At 37.6% G+C, this 17,485-nt stretch overlaps 1 protein-coding gene across 1 annotated transcript in view; it reads left to right on the forward strand.

The window, feature by feature from the left end:
- Positions 1 to 6,020: 6,020 nt before the first annotated feature.
- The window catches only part of AK5 (adenylate kinase 5), a 243,505-nt gene continuing 232,040 nt past the window's right edge, over positions 6,021 to 17,485 (forward strand). Inside the window, exons 1-3 of the mRNA XM_063104609.1 lie at positions 6,021 to 6,080; positions 10,753 to 10,939; positions 13,980 to 14,147. Coding sequence (XP_062960679.1) covers positions 6,021 to 6,080; positions 10,753 to 10,939; positions 13,980 to 14,147 — 415 coding nt within the window. The remainder of the gene's footprint in view (positions 6,081 to 10,752; positions 10,940 to 13,979; positions 14,148 to 17,485) is intronic.

Genomic DNA, 17,485 nt, shown 5'->3' on the forward strand with positions numbered 1-17,485 from the left:
ATATTAGTTTGCATTTTTCCTTTGACTAATAAAGTTATTACCTTTTACATATTTATTGGCCATTTGAATTTAGATTTTGGTATCATCTTTCCTGAAGCGTCTGCTTAAGTCTTCTGTCCATTTTTCTTTTGGATTGCCTTTTTCTTATTGATTTGTAGAAGTTCTTTATATATTTGAGTTCTTTATTGGATATATGTATTGAAAATATTTTCTCCCACTTAATAGAGTGCCTTTTCATTCTCTTAACTGTGTCATTTGAGGAACAGAAGTTCTTATACTATAGTACAATTTATTACTTATTATTTCATTATTAGTACCTTTAATATCCTATTTAAGAAATCTTTATCTACTTGGTCATAAACATGTTCTCTTCTAAAACCTTTATGGTTTTAACATTTACATTTAGATCTGAAAACTACATGGAATTGATTTTTGTGTTTCTGGTCTAATCACTCTATTTTTATGATTGAAGACTTGGATTCATTTTATTTTTATACTAAAGTGGAAAATAATGCCTACTTCAAGTTATTGTGTGTGAATTAAATGAAACATGTGATAAAGCTCTTTCTTCATTAAGCCCCACAACATGTAAGACACGGCACTGGGCACTGTAGAAGATGAAAAGATAAATCCCTCCCAAAAGGTGCTGACAGTCTACGAAAGGACAAAGTTTTGCAAATAACTGTTCTATAAAGAAGAATATAATAAATTCTATAATAGGATATAAACAAAAGCATGATCATGGGAGAGCAGCAAAAGAATGAATAATGGAGGAAAAAGGTATTATGAAAAAATATGGAAGGAAAATGATAGAAAGTAGAACTTAGCAAGGAAGATGTGAATTAAGTTATGATGGAATTTTTTAATGTGTAATTTTCATCTATTAAGGTAAAATTAAAAATAACATAATTCCTTATTAGTGAGAGTGTAATAAAACTGGAACTCTCATCTGTTCAAAATACTGCTTCTGGAACTGTAAAAGGATCAGACCCTTCAGGAAACTTGACAAATAAATCAAGAACCACAAAATGCATTTTCCACTTTAAACAGCAATCTCACTTTTGGAAATTTTCTCTAAGGTATAATTTAAAATGTGAAAATAATATGCACAGACTTCTTCATATCAGAATTGCTTATAGTAGCATAATAGTAGAAGCAACCGTAAATGTGTAACCATAGGAGAAAATGGCAAAGTTTTATGTCAGAGCTTCTCAATGAACGCTCACAAAGCTATCTGAAAAGACAGCTATCTAGAGCATGGGAATGAGTGTAGTTGCAGATAAACAATGTTTATGAAAAGCTGTATATCTAGAGGAAAGCTGGAAGGGAAAGCAGCGAAAATACAAACAGGTTTTTGAGGGTGTTGAAAAAAATGGAAAGAAACTCTATTTTTAAAGCTTTCTGTTAAGCGATTTTTTAAAATCATGTACATGTTTATGTGAGTCATGTACCTTTGTGTCTCCATCTTAACAACCCTCCTCCACATATCTAATTCTATCATATCACTGAAATATATTTTAAAATTTATCTGTACTTCATTATTGTAAATCCATTTCTCTCTACTGGAAAGTGAACCCCTTGAGTCTTATTCTCTGTATTCCCAGCTCCAAACACGGGTCTAGAACATTGAAGGTTATTTTATAAATATTTGATCAGCAAATGCATTAATTAATGAATAAAGATAGGATTTTCCAAATGAGAGCTATTTTTTTTTGTCTAGAAATTATTGAACTTGGACACTTTCCCAGTCCTTTCAGATACTGTGAGATAATTTTCAATCTCTTATCTCTAATCCAAGAATTCTTGGTGGTCTTTGAGATCCAAAATCTAAATGTCTGGCTGAGCTACTTGGCCAGTATAAGGTAAAGAAATAGAGCACAGGGAAATTTCTCTTTGGCTGAAGAATCGTGCTACATACCATTATTTCAGCCTTCATTTATCCCAGATTCCAGACTGGTGTGTACATTCCATATTTATCAAAAAAAGTAAAAGCCTCAGAAAGACCTTCTGAAAAGAATACTTGTAAACAAGGACAAGTATTATCAGGACATTATACACAAACGTATTGAATGAAGATCATACATATTAAGTATTCTTCTAGGCAAACAAAGTATTTCCAATTTTCCCACAGATACAAATGGCCCAGTAGCCTATCAATTAGTGAGGGAAATAGAATAATTTGGAGAGAGAGATTGTTTTCTGTGCCGCATGAGAGAAATTCAACACTCAAAAGTTCAGTAAATAGGAACGTTGTGTTGTCTGTACAACCTCTTGAAGCGAGCAAGAACTTTCAAACAGAAAACAACTTTGAACATCTGGGAAATCCACTGAGACAGACTTGTCACGACACGTGTTTTGTTATGTTGCTTGTGTTTTAAATAACACATTTCCCCCCAAATACAAAAATACTATCTGCTGGGGAAAAAAGAAAAGAAAGAAGAAAATAAGGAAGGACTCTTAGAAAACACTGAAAGGGAGAAAGGTAAAACTGTTGCAGGCCTTTGTAAACTTGAAAGGCATTATAATGATGATGTAAGGAGTGATGATATATGGGGATTAAATGGCACGGTTCTGCAGTTAAACTGACACTTATTATTAGTATAACCTTAAAATTAAGCTCTCTGAGTCTGTTTTCTCACTTCCATAAGAAGAATGATACATATCTCACAGGTTGTTTTAAAAATTAAATATGACATATGTATAAATATATAATATGCTTTATGTAAAGTATTTAGCACAATTCCTGACTCATAACAAGCACTCAATAAATTTTTATTTTGTATTATGGCCAAATTTGTCATCGCATCATTATTATCAACCAGACCAGTGCCCATGGCTGATGCCATTAAGCACCCCTCCTGTAGCAAGGAACTGCAACATGAGAAAAAATTTGTATTTTCTAAAATACAAAATTTTCTAAACTGTTCCCAGTTAGATGATAATGATATAAATGTCTGTTAGAAGTGGATGAGGATATAAGCCTAGGCTCCAGCTATCTCTGTAGGATTTGGGGAGCGCTGTCCTGGGTATAGAGCCCTTCAGCCTTTTTTGTGTGGATGGAGCAAGTGGTCCCTCTCATAGACACTTGAAATACAGACAGAGAAAGCTTGGCCCTTTGCTGAGGTGTAGCCTGTGTGTCAGCAGTGAACCCACTCAGAGATGACCCAGGGAAACATTTCCACCAAGAGCCTCCTCCGCAAAGATGTCTGGCCCTTTGGAAGTCCTAGTCATCATCAAATGGATATCCCTACTTCCACTTCCTCTGCCACTTCCACAGAACAGATCCGAATCCTCTACCCCTTGCTTCAGATCAACAGTTAACTCTGATTTTCATCATTACATTTGTCACTGTCTGATATTTTCTTGCTTATGTCTTTTTTGTTATTTTTTATTGTTTATCTGCCCTTTGTTTATCACTATCTGATGTTATTTATGCATTTTTATTGTCTATTGTCCACCTGCACTTCTTACACACACTCTCCAGTAGAATGTAAGTTCCTTAATAGCAGGGATCATGTCTGTCTTATTCACTGCCATAACTCAGAACCTAGCACAATCTGCCAAAGTGTGATCAGAAAAGATTCTATCTGGAAACACCAGACATGCAGTAATCATCTTGATTTGCTAGAGCTTGCAGGAATGCATCCCCAAATAAACAAAGGGTAAAGGACCATAAGCCCTTTATATACCTACCCTTAGAATTCCATCATTGGGAATGCTAGGCTACCCATCTCGTGGCAAGAATGTATTTAGTGTTCACTATCCCTTTTCTTTCCTCTCTTCCAAACCATCAGCCTGGCTTTTAAGTATTATATTTATCTCATATAGCCCTTCCCAACAAGGTCACTACTCCCTTTGCAAAAGTAACTATGATCATCTTACTTCTTTCACACATTTCTCTCCAGTGAGTGACACACCAAAAAGCACTGATTGTCAGTGTATATGGCTATTTAAAAATTTGTTATATCTCCATTTGCTACATTTTTCAGGCTATATACAAATTTAGTGTAATGCAGTCTTTCTTATTCACTCTCTTTTTACAAGCAAGTTGCCGTCTCTTGGCCAGCTATACTAAAATGCATTTAGAATCACATATCCATTCAAAGACTAGGAGTAGGAGAGAATAGATGTGAGCTGTGCTCTGCCAGATTCTTGTGTGTGAAGGGTGACCTTGAAAAATCCTGCAGAAAGTGGCCTCTTCAGTCCTACATGCTTCACCTCCACTGTGCCCGCTCACAGAATAAGCCTTCATGTCATGGATCCTGGTACTTTTTAGACATTGTTGTATAGGGAAAAGACCCTGCTTCATTACTGCCATAGCCTGCCCTTAAATAAAATATCTTAAAAGTCAGAGGCTGGGACTGTGAGTGATTTGGCATTTTCTAAGGGCAGAAACCAATTTCCATGGAATTGAAATACTTGCCTCATTTAGGGCTACCATGACACATGGTTTCACAACTGTTCACGAAACTACATTTACTTTACAAAACTTAGCTAATTAATTCTTGAATTCCCTCCCTCGGGTAAAACAAAGCTGCAACTACAGTTAAGACGTCAGCAGCAGTTGCTTGTGTGACAAGAAACAAAACCAAGGAAAAGTCTGCAAAGATGAACATCAAAATGCACATTCAGAGAGTGTTTTTTTGAAGCAGTTGCAGTGTTGCTACTCTGTCCCACCAGACTCCAGATGCCAGTGCCTACCAGAGTGTCATTCTCTCTCACACACCCTCCCAGTGTCAGGCCTTGTGCACAGTGAGAGATCATATTCTCAGGGGGCATGGACCATCTCTCAAACAATGAAAAGACATCTTTAACAGGGGAAATGAGTCATCTCAGGAGCTAGAAGAATGGGTGCACCTTGACAGTGGTCTGCAACCCATTATGCCTTGGCTCAGCCACCCATACTCCCCCAGGGGTGCTCCAATGGCCCACAGATCCCTGACCGCACACTCCTCGGATCTAATTAATGATGCCAGCCACCCCACCTACTAAGCAAGTTTCAAATTTAAGAAGTCTCCAGCTCTCCACTCCCACCCACTTCTCTCCTCCACCTTTCTTTTCCTCTTGATGGAGATACTAACGAGTCGATTACGTACTAATCTTTCTGTTAATGAAGATTCTAGACTCGCCCTAAGGCCTTACACTGAAATCTGAAGAGATCTGTGACACCGGCAGGGAAAAAAATTTTAAACCTGGTAGCAAAACTTTTCTGAACGATAGAAATACCAAAGATCTAAAAATTTTCTTAAGAGGGTGGATTCTGCACCTCGAACCCCCTTTTCTCCTCCTCCTCTCCCACTTCCTATCATGAAAGATCGGGTAACCTTAGGAATAAATGATAAATTCTGTGACTATTAGATTTCCTTCCTGGAGCTCCTTGGAGATTTGGGGGTAACGGTGAGTGTGTGTGTGTGTGTATGTGTGTGTGTGTGCGTGCGTGAGTATACTGGGTCCGGGGAAGTAAAAAGGTCTCAGGCTCCCAGAGACCCCGACCGTGTTCCCTTGGCCACCTGGTCCCGGGTGGCCGCTTCCCCAGGGCTGCGCGCTCGAGGGGTGTGCCTGCGACCCCCCGCGCGCGCCCGTCCCCACCCCACCCCCCCGAGCCCGCCGGCGCAGCGTGACTGGCGGCGGCCGCAGACCCGGCTCCAGGAGGCGCGGGCGCGGCGCGCGGAGCCAGAGAGGCGGGCGGGCTGCTGCCTGGCATCTGCCGCGCTGTCCTCCCTCCTCCGCTCCCCCGCCCCTCCCCCGGCGGCCGCGCTGCCTGGGAGCCGGGGCAGCCGCTGCGCCGCTGCTGGGAGCCCGCGGCCCGGGCGCGAGGACTAGCACCAAAGCGGGGGCGGCGGGCGCGCGGAGACCACAGCCCCCGGGAGAGGGAGGGGGCCTGGCTTGGGCGGGGAGAGCCGAGCGTGCGAGCGTTTGCGCGTGAGAGCGAGCGCTGCCCCCCTGCTCGGCGCGGACCCCGCCAGCCCCAGCGCCCGCTCCAGCCCCGGTCGCCGCAGCCCGGCGCGCGCGGCACAGCCATGAACACCAGCGACCCCAAGGAGTATCTGGCCCGGAGGGAAATCCCTCAGCTCTTCGAGGTAGGGTAGGGCCGGCAGAGGGCCGGGGGAGTCCTGGGGGGGGCATCTCCGGGGCTCGGGTGAGGCAGTCGCGCCCCGTCCCACCTTCCCCACGCGGGGCGTGGAAGTGAAGGGGCTTGCAGGAGCTCGCTCGCCCGAGGGGAGTCGTCTTTCCCGCGGCTTGCCAGGGTCCCTGTCAGATGGCTGGGCTCAGGAGCCTGCATCTGCAGGTCAAGTTTCAGTCTTCGAGCCGGGTTCCGGAAGCACGGGGACCCCAGCGCACCCCTCGGGTGCGGACACCCAGGGTGGGCTACAGACAGCGGCCCTGCCGCGCTCTCTGCGGACGAGGGCCAGGCTGGGTGGGTGTACTGTCGTCCAGCAGCGAGTAAGGACTCAAAACCGAGGGACCCCTCTACTCGCCGAGGGTCGGGACCACTGCGGGGAAGGGGAAGTGTGGACGAAAACAGCCTTCCCCAGGGACAGCTTGGAGGCGAGAGATGAAGATGCAAAACGTAAATCCCAGCCCATCAAGTGCAGCGCTGCCTCTCGGGTGACAGGCACCCTTCGCTGCCCTGCGCTCTCGGTGAATGAACTCCTGAGCACGTTTTTCCGTCGCCTTGGAAGGAACGGTTTTCCTTTCTCGCCTTCGGGCCCGCAGCGTTCGCCTGCGCTCCCCAACCAACCCAGAGATAGCAGGTCGGGGAGGGACACGAGGCGGGCGTGACTCCTGTTGCTCTGTCTTCAGACCACACCGCAACATCGTCTGCACCCGGAACCCGGGAACGTGGGGGACACTTTGAGAATGTGAGAGAGGGGGCTTGAGGGATGAACTAAAGGAACCTTGGTTAGTGCTAAGCCATAGCCACAATCTCGAATTGTTTTGCATCTTTTCCTTCTCTCAATATTCCTGAATCCTAGTGTTTTTGCTTAGGGTAAAAAAAAAAAAAAAAAGAATGGAAGCAAGCTACGCTCCATAGGGGGAGCCCTGAAAGGGGAAATCCATTCACTGTAAACAAGCCCCCAGTTTCTGAAAAATAATAGATTTATATAGTAAACTCAATAAAGGTCATCAGTTCTGTTTTCCTGTTTAGGGGACTTGTGCTGTTGAAAGGAATTTTGAAACACCACTTAGGAAAATAACTGTACCCCAGTTTCCCAAAACTATCTTTAAAATGGGCCGCCATAATTACAGATCTTCATTTTTCAGAGAAAGAGAGAATCTTCCATTTCAGGTTATTTGAAGCCATGATATCCAGGTAAACCACCCCCTGAACTCAAGTCTCCTATGTGAAGCCCAAATGTAGCAAGTGTGTTACTCCTGCGTGAAAATAATCAGGTGGTGTTGCATGAGGACAGGTCTTGGCAGTATGGGAATCTTATTTAGAATTTTTCTTTTTCTTTTTTTAATTTTGAAAGAGTAAATATGGAGATGAGGAGCTGAAGGTTTTCTCACAAATATTACTACTGAGATTAATTTCATTACTGTACTTCTAAAAGAATAGTAAGATCTGAAGGAGGGCCACTTGATTGCAAAATACTGCTGAATAATATACCTTTTTTGTTTATGAATGTAGGTACTGTTTTTCTTCCCTAGTGGAAGGTAAACCCAGAGAACTTTGAGTTTGTTCATGAAAATCTACACTGTGAATGCAAATAAGTGATAACAGGCACCTTTGTTCAGGTTTTATGCTTTTCCTTGGCTTCTCTGCATATGAACTGGACATTTTAAAATACTGAACACCCAGAAAAGGAAGTCCTCCTGCTTAGGTGAAATGCAGTAATGCAGTGTACTTAGATTCAATCCTGGATAATGGGAAGATGGAAGGAGACGGCTGGTGACCTCCAAAGGCTCCATCCTTCCAATAAGATTAATCTGTGCTCTGCACAGCACAAGAGGGAAGCAAAACCTGGCAGTTCTCCATGTGATGAGTGTAGACTACATGAAAAACCACAATAATCTAGGAATACAAAATTTAACAATTAAGTATCTATCAAACCCCGAAACATTGGCCCCAGCTGTGGCTAATAGACATCATTATAAACCAAATAAATGATTATTGAACATACATATTGTCAAACAACTAGATATATCTAACTGATCTTTTCAGATTTCTTCCTGATTTGAGACATCACATGGGCTAAATGGGATATGGGATATCTCTGGTAGGTTCGTGTTTGAAATGTATTTCCATTTTTAGATTAAATTGTTTTTAAAAACTGAACACTTTCTCCTGATTTTGTAATGACTTCTTAATTCTAGCTAACCTTACGGTGTGTATATTGAGTTTGTACATTAGAGCAGAGATTTGGCAATTAATTTGAATGCTACAGAAAGTCAAATTAGATTATTTACGTTCTCAAAGAATTAATTCAGAGACTGGAATTAATGTTTGCTGGTTGTCTTCAATCCCTGATAGTGGCTGGCTAGTAGAAGAAAGGATTTAAATTATCCAGTAAGAAGTAGGACCCATTGTGCCTTTTTAAAATCAGTGTTCTTTGGGGAGTCAGTTTTGTCTAGGGAGGCTGGAAGTGTATATTTTCCAGTCAGAAAAGCTTCATTGAGTGCATTTACTCATTTTAAGCAATAACACAGATAGAAAAATTAAAAGACCTAATCTTGAGTGATTCCTATTGTAGTTGGATTATGCATGGAGTACAGAGAATCTGTTATTTTCTTTTATCCCATATTGTATTTTCACAAGATGTATAGAGAGGAATATACGGGTTTTAGAATCAGAAACATTGAGTTGGAACCCTGGGCCAAGGAGTTTCTAGCTGAGTAACTTGAGCAAGTCACTAACAGATTTCCTAATCTATAAAATTGGGATAATAATGCCACACAAGGCTGAGAATGTATTGGGTAAGCTAATGCATATAGGGCACAGAGGTCTTTATATATTGACATAGCTAATACTGGCTCAGTATGTAGGAGAAATGTGTGAAGCCGAACTGCAATATGTGTATACATAGCACAAATTTTGACACACAAACTGCCCAGGATAGTTTTTCCTGCTCTTTCTGCAATTTAGCTCATCTGATGGAATTAAACACTCTAACCCACTTTATTCAGGATTTCAGAAAACAATTGTACCTAGCAAGAATTGCCTCTCATTCTGGGCAAATCACACAAAAATAATTTGAAAAGAAAAGGAAAGATGTCAGCCTTTCTAAGGGTGTGTGTTTTGTATATGAATAATGTATATTGGTGATAATCCTTTCCACTTTTTCCATGAAATACCCTAAAGGAAAATATTTTGTACATCAGCTTAGTTCCCAGGAGTCAGGATTTCCAAACTTGTAGCATTTTTAGAAACTAACACATGTGACACGTTGGACACCATGAACAGAAAAAGTAATAGCAGGATCATGCTTTTTTGCTCAGCCACTCTCTGTAACTGCAGTGGATATTGTGGTGAGTATTACATGTCAAATAGCAATTTTTTTGAGTCTTAAACTTCAATTTTTTTGAATCTTATTCAGACTTGAGTTTTTTATTTTTAATTTTTTTATCTTACAGGTTTATGGCATACAGTGTGTTGTTTCAATACATGCATATATTGTATAATGATCTAATCAGAATAGTTAGCATATCTGTCACCTAAACATTTATCATTTCTTTGTGGTTATAACATTTAAGATCCTCTTTTCTGTCTGTGGTGAAATATACAATACAATATTATTAGCTATTGTCACCCTGGGACACCAGAACTTATTCTTCCTATTTAACTGTAACTTGGTAACTTTGTACTGGTCTACCAACTTTTCTGCTGCCCCCTACCCCCTTTCCTTTCCCTGCCTCTGGTAACCACTGTTCTACTCTCTGTTTCTCTTTTTAATTATTTTTCTTAATTGACCCATGATAATTGTATATGTTTATGGAGTACAATATGATACTATGTACATTCATACTGTGTGCAGTTATCATATCAGAGTGTTTGGTATATCCATCACCTCAAACATTTGTCATTTCTTTGTGTTAGGAACATTCAACGTCATGTTGACTTGAGTTTTGAGTGCTTTTTTTTTTCCTAATCAGAAAACAGTTTAATATGCACCTACCATATGCCAGGAAAAGTGTTTGGTGCTGGGGATTGAAAAATAAGTGAGACCCACTTTGTGTTGTTGAAGAGCTTATAGTTTAAAAGTGGAGACTGACACATAAACCGATGCTTTCAGTATAAATGACAAGTGTGATGTTTTATGCTACATACCATGGCAACACTTGTAGATGAGGGGGTCCAACCTAAGGGTTCAGGGTAGACTTCCTGATAATAATAATAATAATGATAACAACAAGAACAACAACTAAAACCACTAAAACATTTATTGGGCAGTTCCTACGTGCACTTGATATACACTGTATAAATACTAATTTTTTTTAATTCTTAAAAAACCCTAAGAGGTAGGTCTTTAACACGCTGTACTTTATCTCACTTTGATAGGGCTCTTCCATTTTAAATTATACTTGTATAGTTGCCTGAATTGTTTAAAAGGCAGAGACTGCTGAACTGAAAACTAATTGGTCAAAAATTTTAGGGATTATCTCAATCAAATAATTTCAACTCTAATTGTTTATTAAAAGACATGTGCAAAGGACAAAAACAATCCAGAATTTAAAGATGGGATATAACACTATTTTAGCAAAGGTGGTTTTAAAACATATTTTATTTGTACATCTTTTATTGTATTTCAGAGCCTTTTGAATGGACTGATGTGTTCTAAGCCTGAAGACCCAGTAGAGTACTTGGAAAGTTGTTTACAGAAAGTAAAGGAACTAGGTGGCTGTGACAAGGTGAAATGGGATACATTTGTCAGCCAGGAAAAGAAGACTTTACCTCCGCTAAATGGAGGACAGTCACGGAGATCCTTTCTAAGAAATGGTAATGTATATGTAGAATAATAGACAGTTTTATATTTATAGCAATTTTCTTTAAAACATACCATATAGACTGTAGGCAGTGATTTCATTTATTTGGTTTACAAGTGCCTGGAAGAATATAAGGCCCTGGAACATGATTAATCTCTCTCTGCTTCTAATTCTAATCACCTACATGAGAAGACAAACAAGATTATATACCATTGTCCAGCAGTTCACTAAAGACTTAATGAAATTTTATATTACTGACTTCATTATTTTGCAAAATGAATTATATTAGCAAACCATGAATTTTTCTTAAAATTGCAAATAAGATTTTTCCAAATGAATGAGTAGAATACAAATAAAATTGGTAGTTAGTAGGTAACAATTCAACATTTTTCACTAGCTGGAAAAGAGATTTGGCTTATTAATATGTTTCCAAGTTCAGAGTTCATATTAATGCTTCTGCATAAATGCATGTAAAGTTTATACTGTTAATTAAATAATTTGTTAAGCAGCTACTGAATGCAATGTATTAGATTAGGCATTTGGGTGCTATGAAAGAAGTAGAAGTAAACGTGTTTAAATTTTAGAAGTAGTTTGGAATTAAGAATTGGAGTTTGTTGCAAAGGATTTGTGGTGTTCTGATCTCTTTCTGAAATATGTGCTTATCAAAATTAGGTGTTCAACATGAGCTAATCAGCCTTGCAGACTGTAGATGAAGTTGAGAAGTATAATAGCATGTGCAAAATGGGATCAGTACCAAATGGGAAAACTAAATTAATACTTTTCTAGTAGCCAAGATCATTATATTTTCAAAACCTAAACCATTCTCAAAAATTGTACCACAAAAAATTTTAGCCACACAGACAGAACTTGAAGTGGAGACCATTTTATTTGCAATAAATATAATCAGGAAACAAATCTTAGTCTGCTTAACCTTATTCTGTCATGACCCACTTAGATTTTATTTGAATGCAGTGTGGGAAAAAGTCATAATGTGCTAATTTTTAAGAAACACAAGCAGAAGAGGGCAAGTAGAAATAACATTTTCTCAGAAACATCTCCAAAGAGGAGGAGAGTCCTTCCCTATTCATTTAGGAGTCAATACTAGGTGATTTAGGTTTGGAAACTCATATGTTTTGATGGAAGATGATATGACTCCTGACCAAATTTCCCAATGCTGCTGAGAAGCAACTGGATATCTGAACTTGCTGTTTAAAACTAATTTCAGAAATTTTCAAATGTTTTCACAGACCAAAAGTCAGAGAAATAATTAGAAAATATTTGGTGTTACCATCAGGTAATAAGATTAGCCTTCTGAGTCTTAGAGAGCATTGACCTCATCACTGTATAAGCTCTCTCGCTCTCATTCATCTTACATAGATAGATGGTAAAACATCAGTCATTACGAAATAAGCCATTTTGTTACATTCTGTGGTGAACCCTAAGGTTATAGGCCATGTCTTCATATGCTTAGTAAATTGAATTTGCACAAAATATTTTTATTTGACCCTTAGAACCATTCCAATATAAATAGATTTTTACTCTTCCCATTCAGTCTACTCATAGACCCAGATTCTAGTTGATAACAGATCAGAGTCCCAAGTTGAAAAGTTCACTCTTTGTAAATCAGTGAGGTTTCTGTTTCAGTGAGAACAGCCTAGGATACAGAGAGTAGCAAGTGAATGAATGGCAGTTTAGGGCTCCAATTCAAATTGTGTGGATGCAGCTTAGATATGGCAGCTCTGTGGGCTGCAGGTACCCTCAAGCCACCAGAGTGCCTTTAGCCAGTTACTGCTGCAGCACACTTAGTGCATTACTGCTTTGGAGAACAAAATAATATTTTACTGGGCTTGAACAGTTCATACACCTTCCCTAAATGGCTAACTTACTTCCCAGGGTATTGTCATACTGCTGGAATCTGGTCAGTGTTAAATACATACCCTGTGCCCTTGTTGCCAGCTGTCTTCTGGTCCTTTCGAATATGTCATTTGTATTTCTGACTCTGAATCTTTGTGTTGTTCCCACCAACTGGGATTTACTTTCTACATTTCATTACCTGTGCTTGTCTTCCAAAGTTCAGGTCCTGCCTCTTTCACAAGTCCTTTCTTACCACTTCATTCCAAATGAATCCACCCTTTCATTGAACTCCTGTGGTGTTTACGATGAGAGATATTCCTTTTAGCACTTATCCTGCCTGATATGCATACAGCTATCAGATATGAGCATATAAGATCTAGTTTGTAAGCACTGAAGGGACAGGACTACATCTTATTCTTCTATCAAATCACACTCAGTACACTAAAATGTCTGGCAATAAATGGTAAATTTTTTGCCATTATATATATAAACTTAAATCTTCATATTTATATATTTAAATTAAGTAGATTGAAGATAATAAATATTATGAGAGAAAAATTAAATGACGTTGAAAGATATCCCAAATATAGAAATTGTTTGTACCCTTCTACCTGGCTTGTGACAGTACCATAATTTTTGGTTCATTCCACCACCAAGACATTCCTCTGGACCACACTAGAGTTCCTGGATGATAGTGAATGCATATCTGTATTTGTAGAATGAATGAAACACATGATGCATAAGCATTGGTTCAATGAGCAGCTGCATATGGTAGTGAAGGATATGTACTACACAGCTCCATGGAGTACCATTTGCAGATGCCAGGATGTATACAGCCTACCAAGCAATACTAGGCAATATCTGAGAAGTTTCCACTAGAGCAGGGGTGGCATACTAAAGCCCGTGGGCCAAGTCCAGCTGTTTATATAAATAAAGTTTTATTGAAACACAGGCATACTCATTTGTTTATGTATTGTCTATGACTGCTTTCATGCTATCATGACCCTTGAAGACCAAAATATTGACTATGTGGCCTTTTTTAAAAAAAGTTTGCTGACCACTTAGAGAGTCTTCTTCCATTTGAAAAAAAAATCAAACTCATTTAGTCTTTAAATTTCTTCTACTAATTGATTAAATTTTAAAAAGCGTTTTAATAGGCTTTTTTTTTTCCTTTTCAAAGTTATCTTACTCTTTTGCAGTAATGCCTGAAAATTCAAACTTTCCATATCGGCGGTATGATCGGCTCCCTCCAATCCATCAATTCTCCATAGAAAGTGACACGGATCTCTCTGAGACTGCAGAGTTAATTGAGGAGTATGAGGTTTTTGATCCTACTAGACCTCGGCCAAAAATCATTCTTGTCATAGGTATGAGAAAGGAAGCAAAATTCTTGTACTACTGCTAACTTTGTTTATATATTTACATTTCAAAAAAATGTCAATTATGTATGATATTTGCAAATGCTTAGTTGGATAATGACTAGCAATAGAAACAAAAGCTTAAGAGACAGTAGATGGAAGTATTTTTAGAATAATTTTCAAGAAAACGGAAATTGTTATATAATCTATGCCTATTGCATTTTCATTACAATGTCTTAGAAATGATCTATAATGAACTGAAAGTAAGTAATCTTTTCAAGATTTATTATCCTGTGGTTTTATTTATTTAATCTTTAACATAGATAACTGAATCCAGTAGAAGTTTTCTAAACATGATGTGGTTTTTTTCCCTTTAATTCAGCAAATTGAATTTTTATTCACTGTTAACTTTAGAGGTAAAAATAAATAATAACATATTGGTAAAGATTTATATAAATGAATCTTCCTTATGGCAAACTGGTAACTACAATAAAATCTAAGTTTCCATGTTATTAAACAAACAAATCTAATAGAATAGTGTTTACACATCACATAACACCTGAGTATTATCCAAAATAATAATAATTCATTTTTAAAATTGCCACTGTGAATCTTATGTTGAATAAAAAAATATTAGCTCGGTGCCATTTCACAAGGAATAGATATTGAAAATGTCTATTAAATATTTTTGCAAAATTCATTTTTGACCACTTTTGCAAATTCTACTTTCTCAAAATCTGTAAAAATCATTAAGAGACCTATCAACATGCAACATATGTAGTCATTTTCTCACTTTCCAATTTGACTCAGCTTTCACAGAGACGACCAAAAGCAAAAATCTAGCATGAAATGTTCAAAGCTATTCTAGCCAGTAACTATTAACAGAGGGCCAAACGTACACAGCCCCCATGCAGAGTAGTGCTCCAGAGGACACAACTATGGTGGCAACTAGGAAAAAAGCACGCAAATAAACACATCAAGCTGTAACAAGGATTTAAGTTCACCAGACTAGAGGAGTGACATTTGTACATTTTAAAGTAAAATGAAAATGAAATTGCAATTCTATTTAGCCCTGAATTGTTTAAGACAATGCTGCAGGAAAAGATTTTAGAAATCAGCTTTTGAAAAGTCAAATATTCTTGTGGCTGTGGTAGCCACTATTATGCCATGAATCTCTGTTTTTGAAAATGGAATGCTTTTTTTTTGTGCTTAAAAATTTGGAATTTTTACCTAGAATACAAGGAAATACTTTATTAAAAGACAGAACTACAGGTTCTGTAGTAATAATTAGGAATTATTTCACTACTTTTATGGTTTATATGTGGACAGGACACATTCTTTCAATTTTGTTTTTCTTGTTCATGTTAGTACAGTATCAATTGTGATTATTATCAGGATGAGCAAATGGAGGCTTGATTATTTGTCCATGAAAATGGTGTGATACTGAATTGCTCTTATATAAAACAGCACCTTTATAAATTTTTTGAGCATTATGAATTTTATATGAAAATGATTAAAATATTTCAATAAACTAAGATCTTTGCAGAATATATAAATACTCAAATCTCCCATCCAAGTACTAACCAGGCCCGACCCTGCTTAGCTTCCGAGATCAGAAGAGATCGGGCACATTCAGGGTGGTATGGCCGTAGACAAGAAATGATAGTGTAAATGATTTTTAGAGGATTGAGACAAGGAGTAAAGCAAAAGGTAAAGCTTAGGTTATATGAGAAAATTGGGGCAATTTTATGACTTTTGAGGAATTATAAAATAATTGTACCTGAACCTTACAAATTTTTATTAGTTCAGCCTGAAAAATGTGTGGGGTAGGTGCACATGACCACATGGTGTTACACCTAAATAAACAAAATTTCCCTCCTGGTGCTACAGAATTTTTCAAAATCTGACCTTCTTTGAACAGATTTTAGTCTATCATATATTAACATCATCATAAAATTCTACTTTGATGGATCCTACTATTTATAAGTATTAGAGATAAACAAATAGAACAATATTAAGCCCCTTTTGGCTTTAGAGAGAAGAAAGTAAAACTAATTTTTAAGGAAGCTTCAGTAATCAGTCTCATCCAATAAATTAATTCTACTCTCTGTCCATTGTGCCAATCGTATATTTTTGTCTGCTATTGCCCCCATTAGTTAACACAAAAAAATGTTTTTCCTTGAAGGTGCCAAAACTTTCTCAGTGTGTTTGAATTTTTTCTTAATTCAGTGGAATTTATAACCTGAGTTTGATGGTTTGGGAGATCAATTGTGGAAATATAGTTTCTGAAAAATAACGTTGATACTTTAGGGATTAAATCAGTTTGAATTTGTCAATAATAACATATAATTATTATTCTTCGGGCCAATCCATAATTTGCCTATACGTTAATAGGCCAAAAGCAGCAATTTAGAACCAAAACTTTTGATTTGTGAGGTTAAGAGTTTAATCTAGTAGAAGTAGTTTATAATGTTAAGACTAATAAAGGCTGACTGGTTAGCTCAGTTGGTTAGAGTGCAGCCTTGTAACACCAAATTCACCGGTTTGGATCCCCTTACCAACCACCTGCCAATTAAAAAAAAAAAGGAAGTGTTTAAGACTAATAAGACAGGATTTAGAGTATCTTAGAGAATGTTTAAAAATGTAAACAGATTTCTTCACCAAGTTTAATAAAGCAATAAAAAGGTGAAAGCTGGGTATTATTAGGTACATTATTTGGGATTGGGGTTAAGAAATCGTTCTCACTGTGTTAGTTGGTCTTAGAACTCTGTTAACCACATCTACCCACTCAGAATTCTTCTTAGCAAGAAAAGAAAAAGCAAAAAAGACCTGTCCTTTCTTTTTACTTATATTACTTGAAGGAATAAAAAAAATTCATTAAATAATTGATATAAAATGACTTAAACACACAAAAAACTTGATATTAGTTTCTGTTGAGTTTTATTTTCAATATTGCTTAATAAATTATAATTATGTTTCAATGAATATCAGTAAAATATTTCATTACTTATTAGACATTGACTCTTAAAAACTTGATAATTTTATATATAATTATTTTATAATTTATGTTTTAAGAAAATAAATAGCAAGTACTGATGACAGTATTGGTATGTTGCAAAATGTTGATTATTTCATACTAATGTATTACAAACTCAAAGATATTAGTTCTATGAAATTTTTCTACCTTAAGAACCTATTCCATTCACTCTGCATATTCATCATATAAAACTTTTGAATTAAAAGAAGATAAGGCAAGAACATGCATGAACCAACAGATTTCAAAAGAAGATTTAAATAAGCTGTGTCAATATTAGTGTGCCCTTGATTTAAAAATAACTGTTATATGT

Source organism: Cynocephalus volans, chromosome 8 (genome assembly GCF_027409185.1).
Source record: "Cynocephalus volans isolate mCynVol1 chromosome 8, mCynVol1.pri, whole genome shotgun sequence".
NCBI lineage: Eukaryota > Metazoa > Chordata > Mammalia > Dermoptera > Cynocephalidae > Cynocephalus > Cynocephalus volans.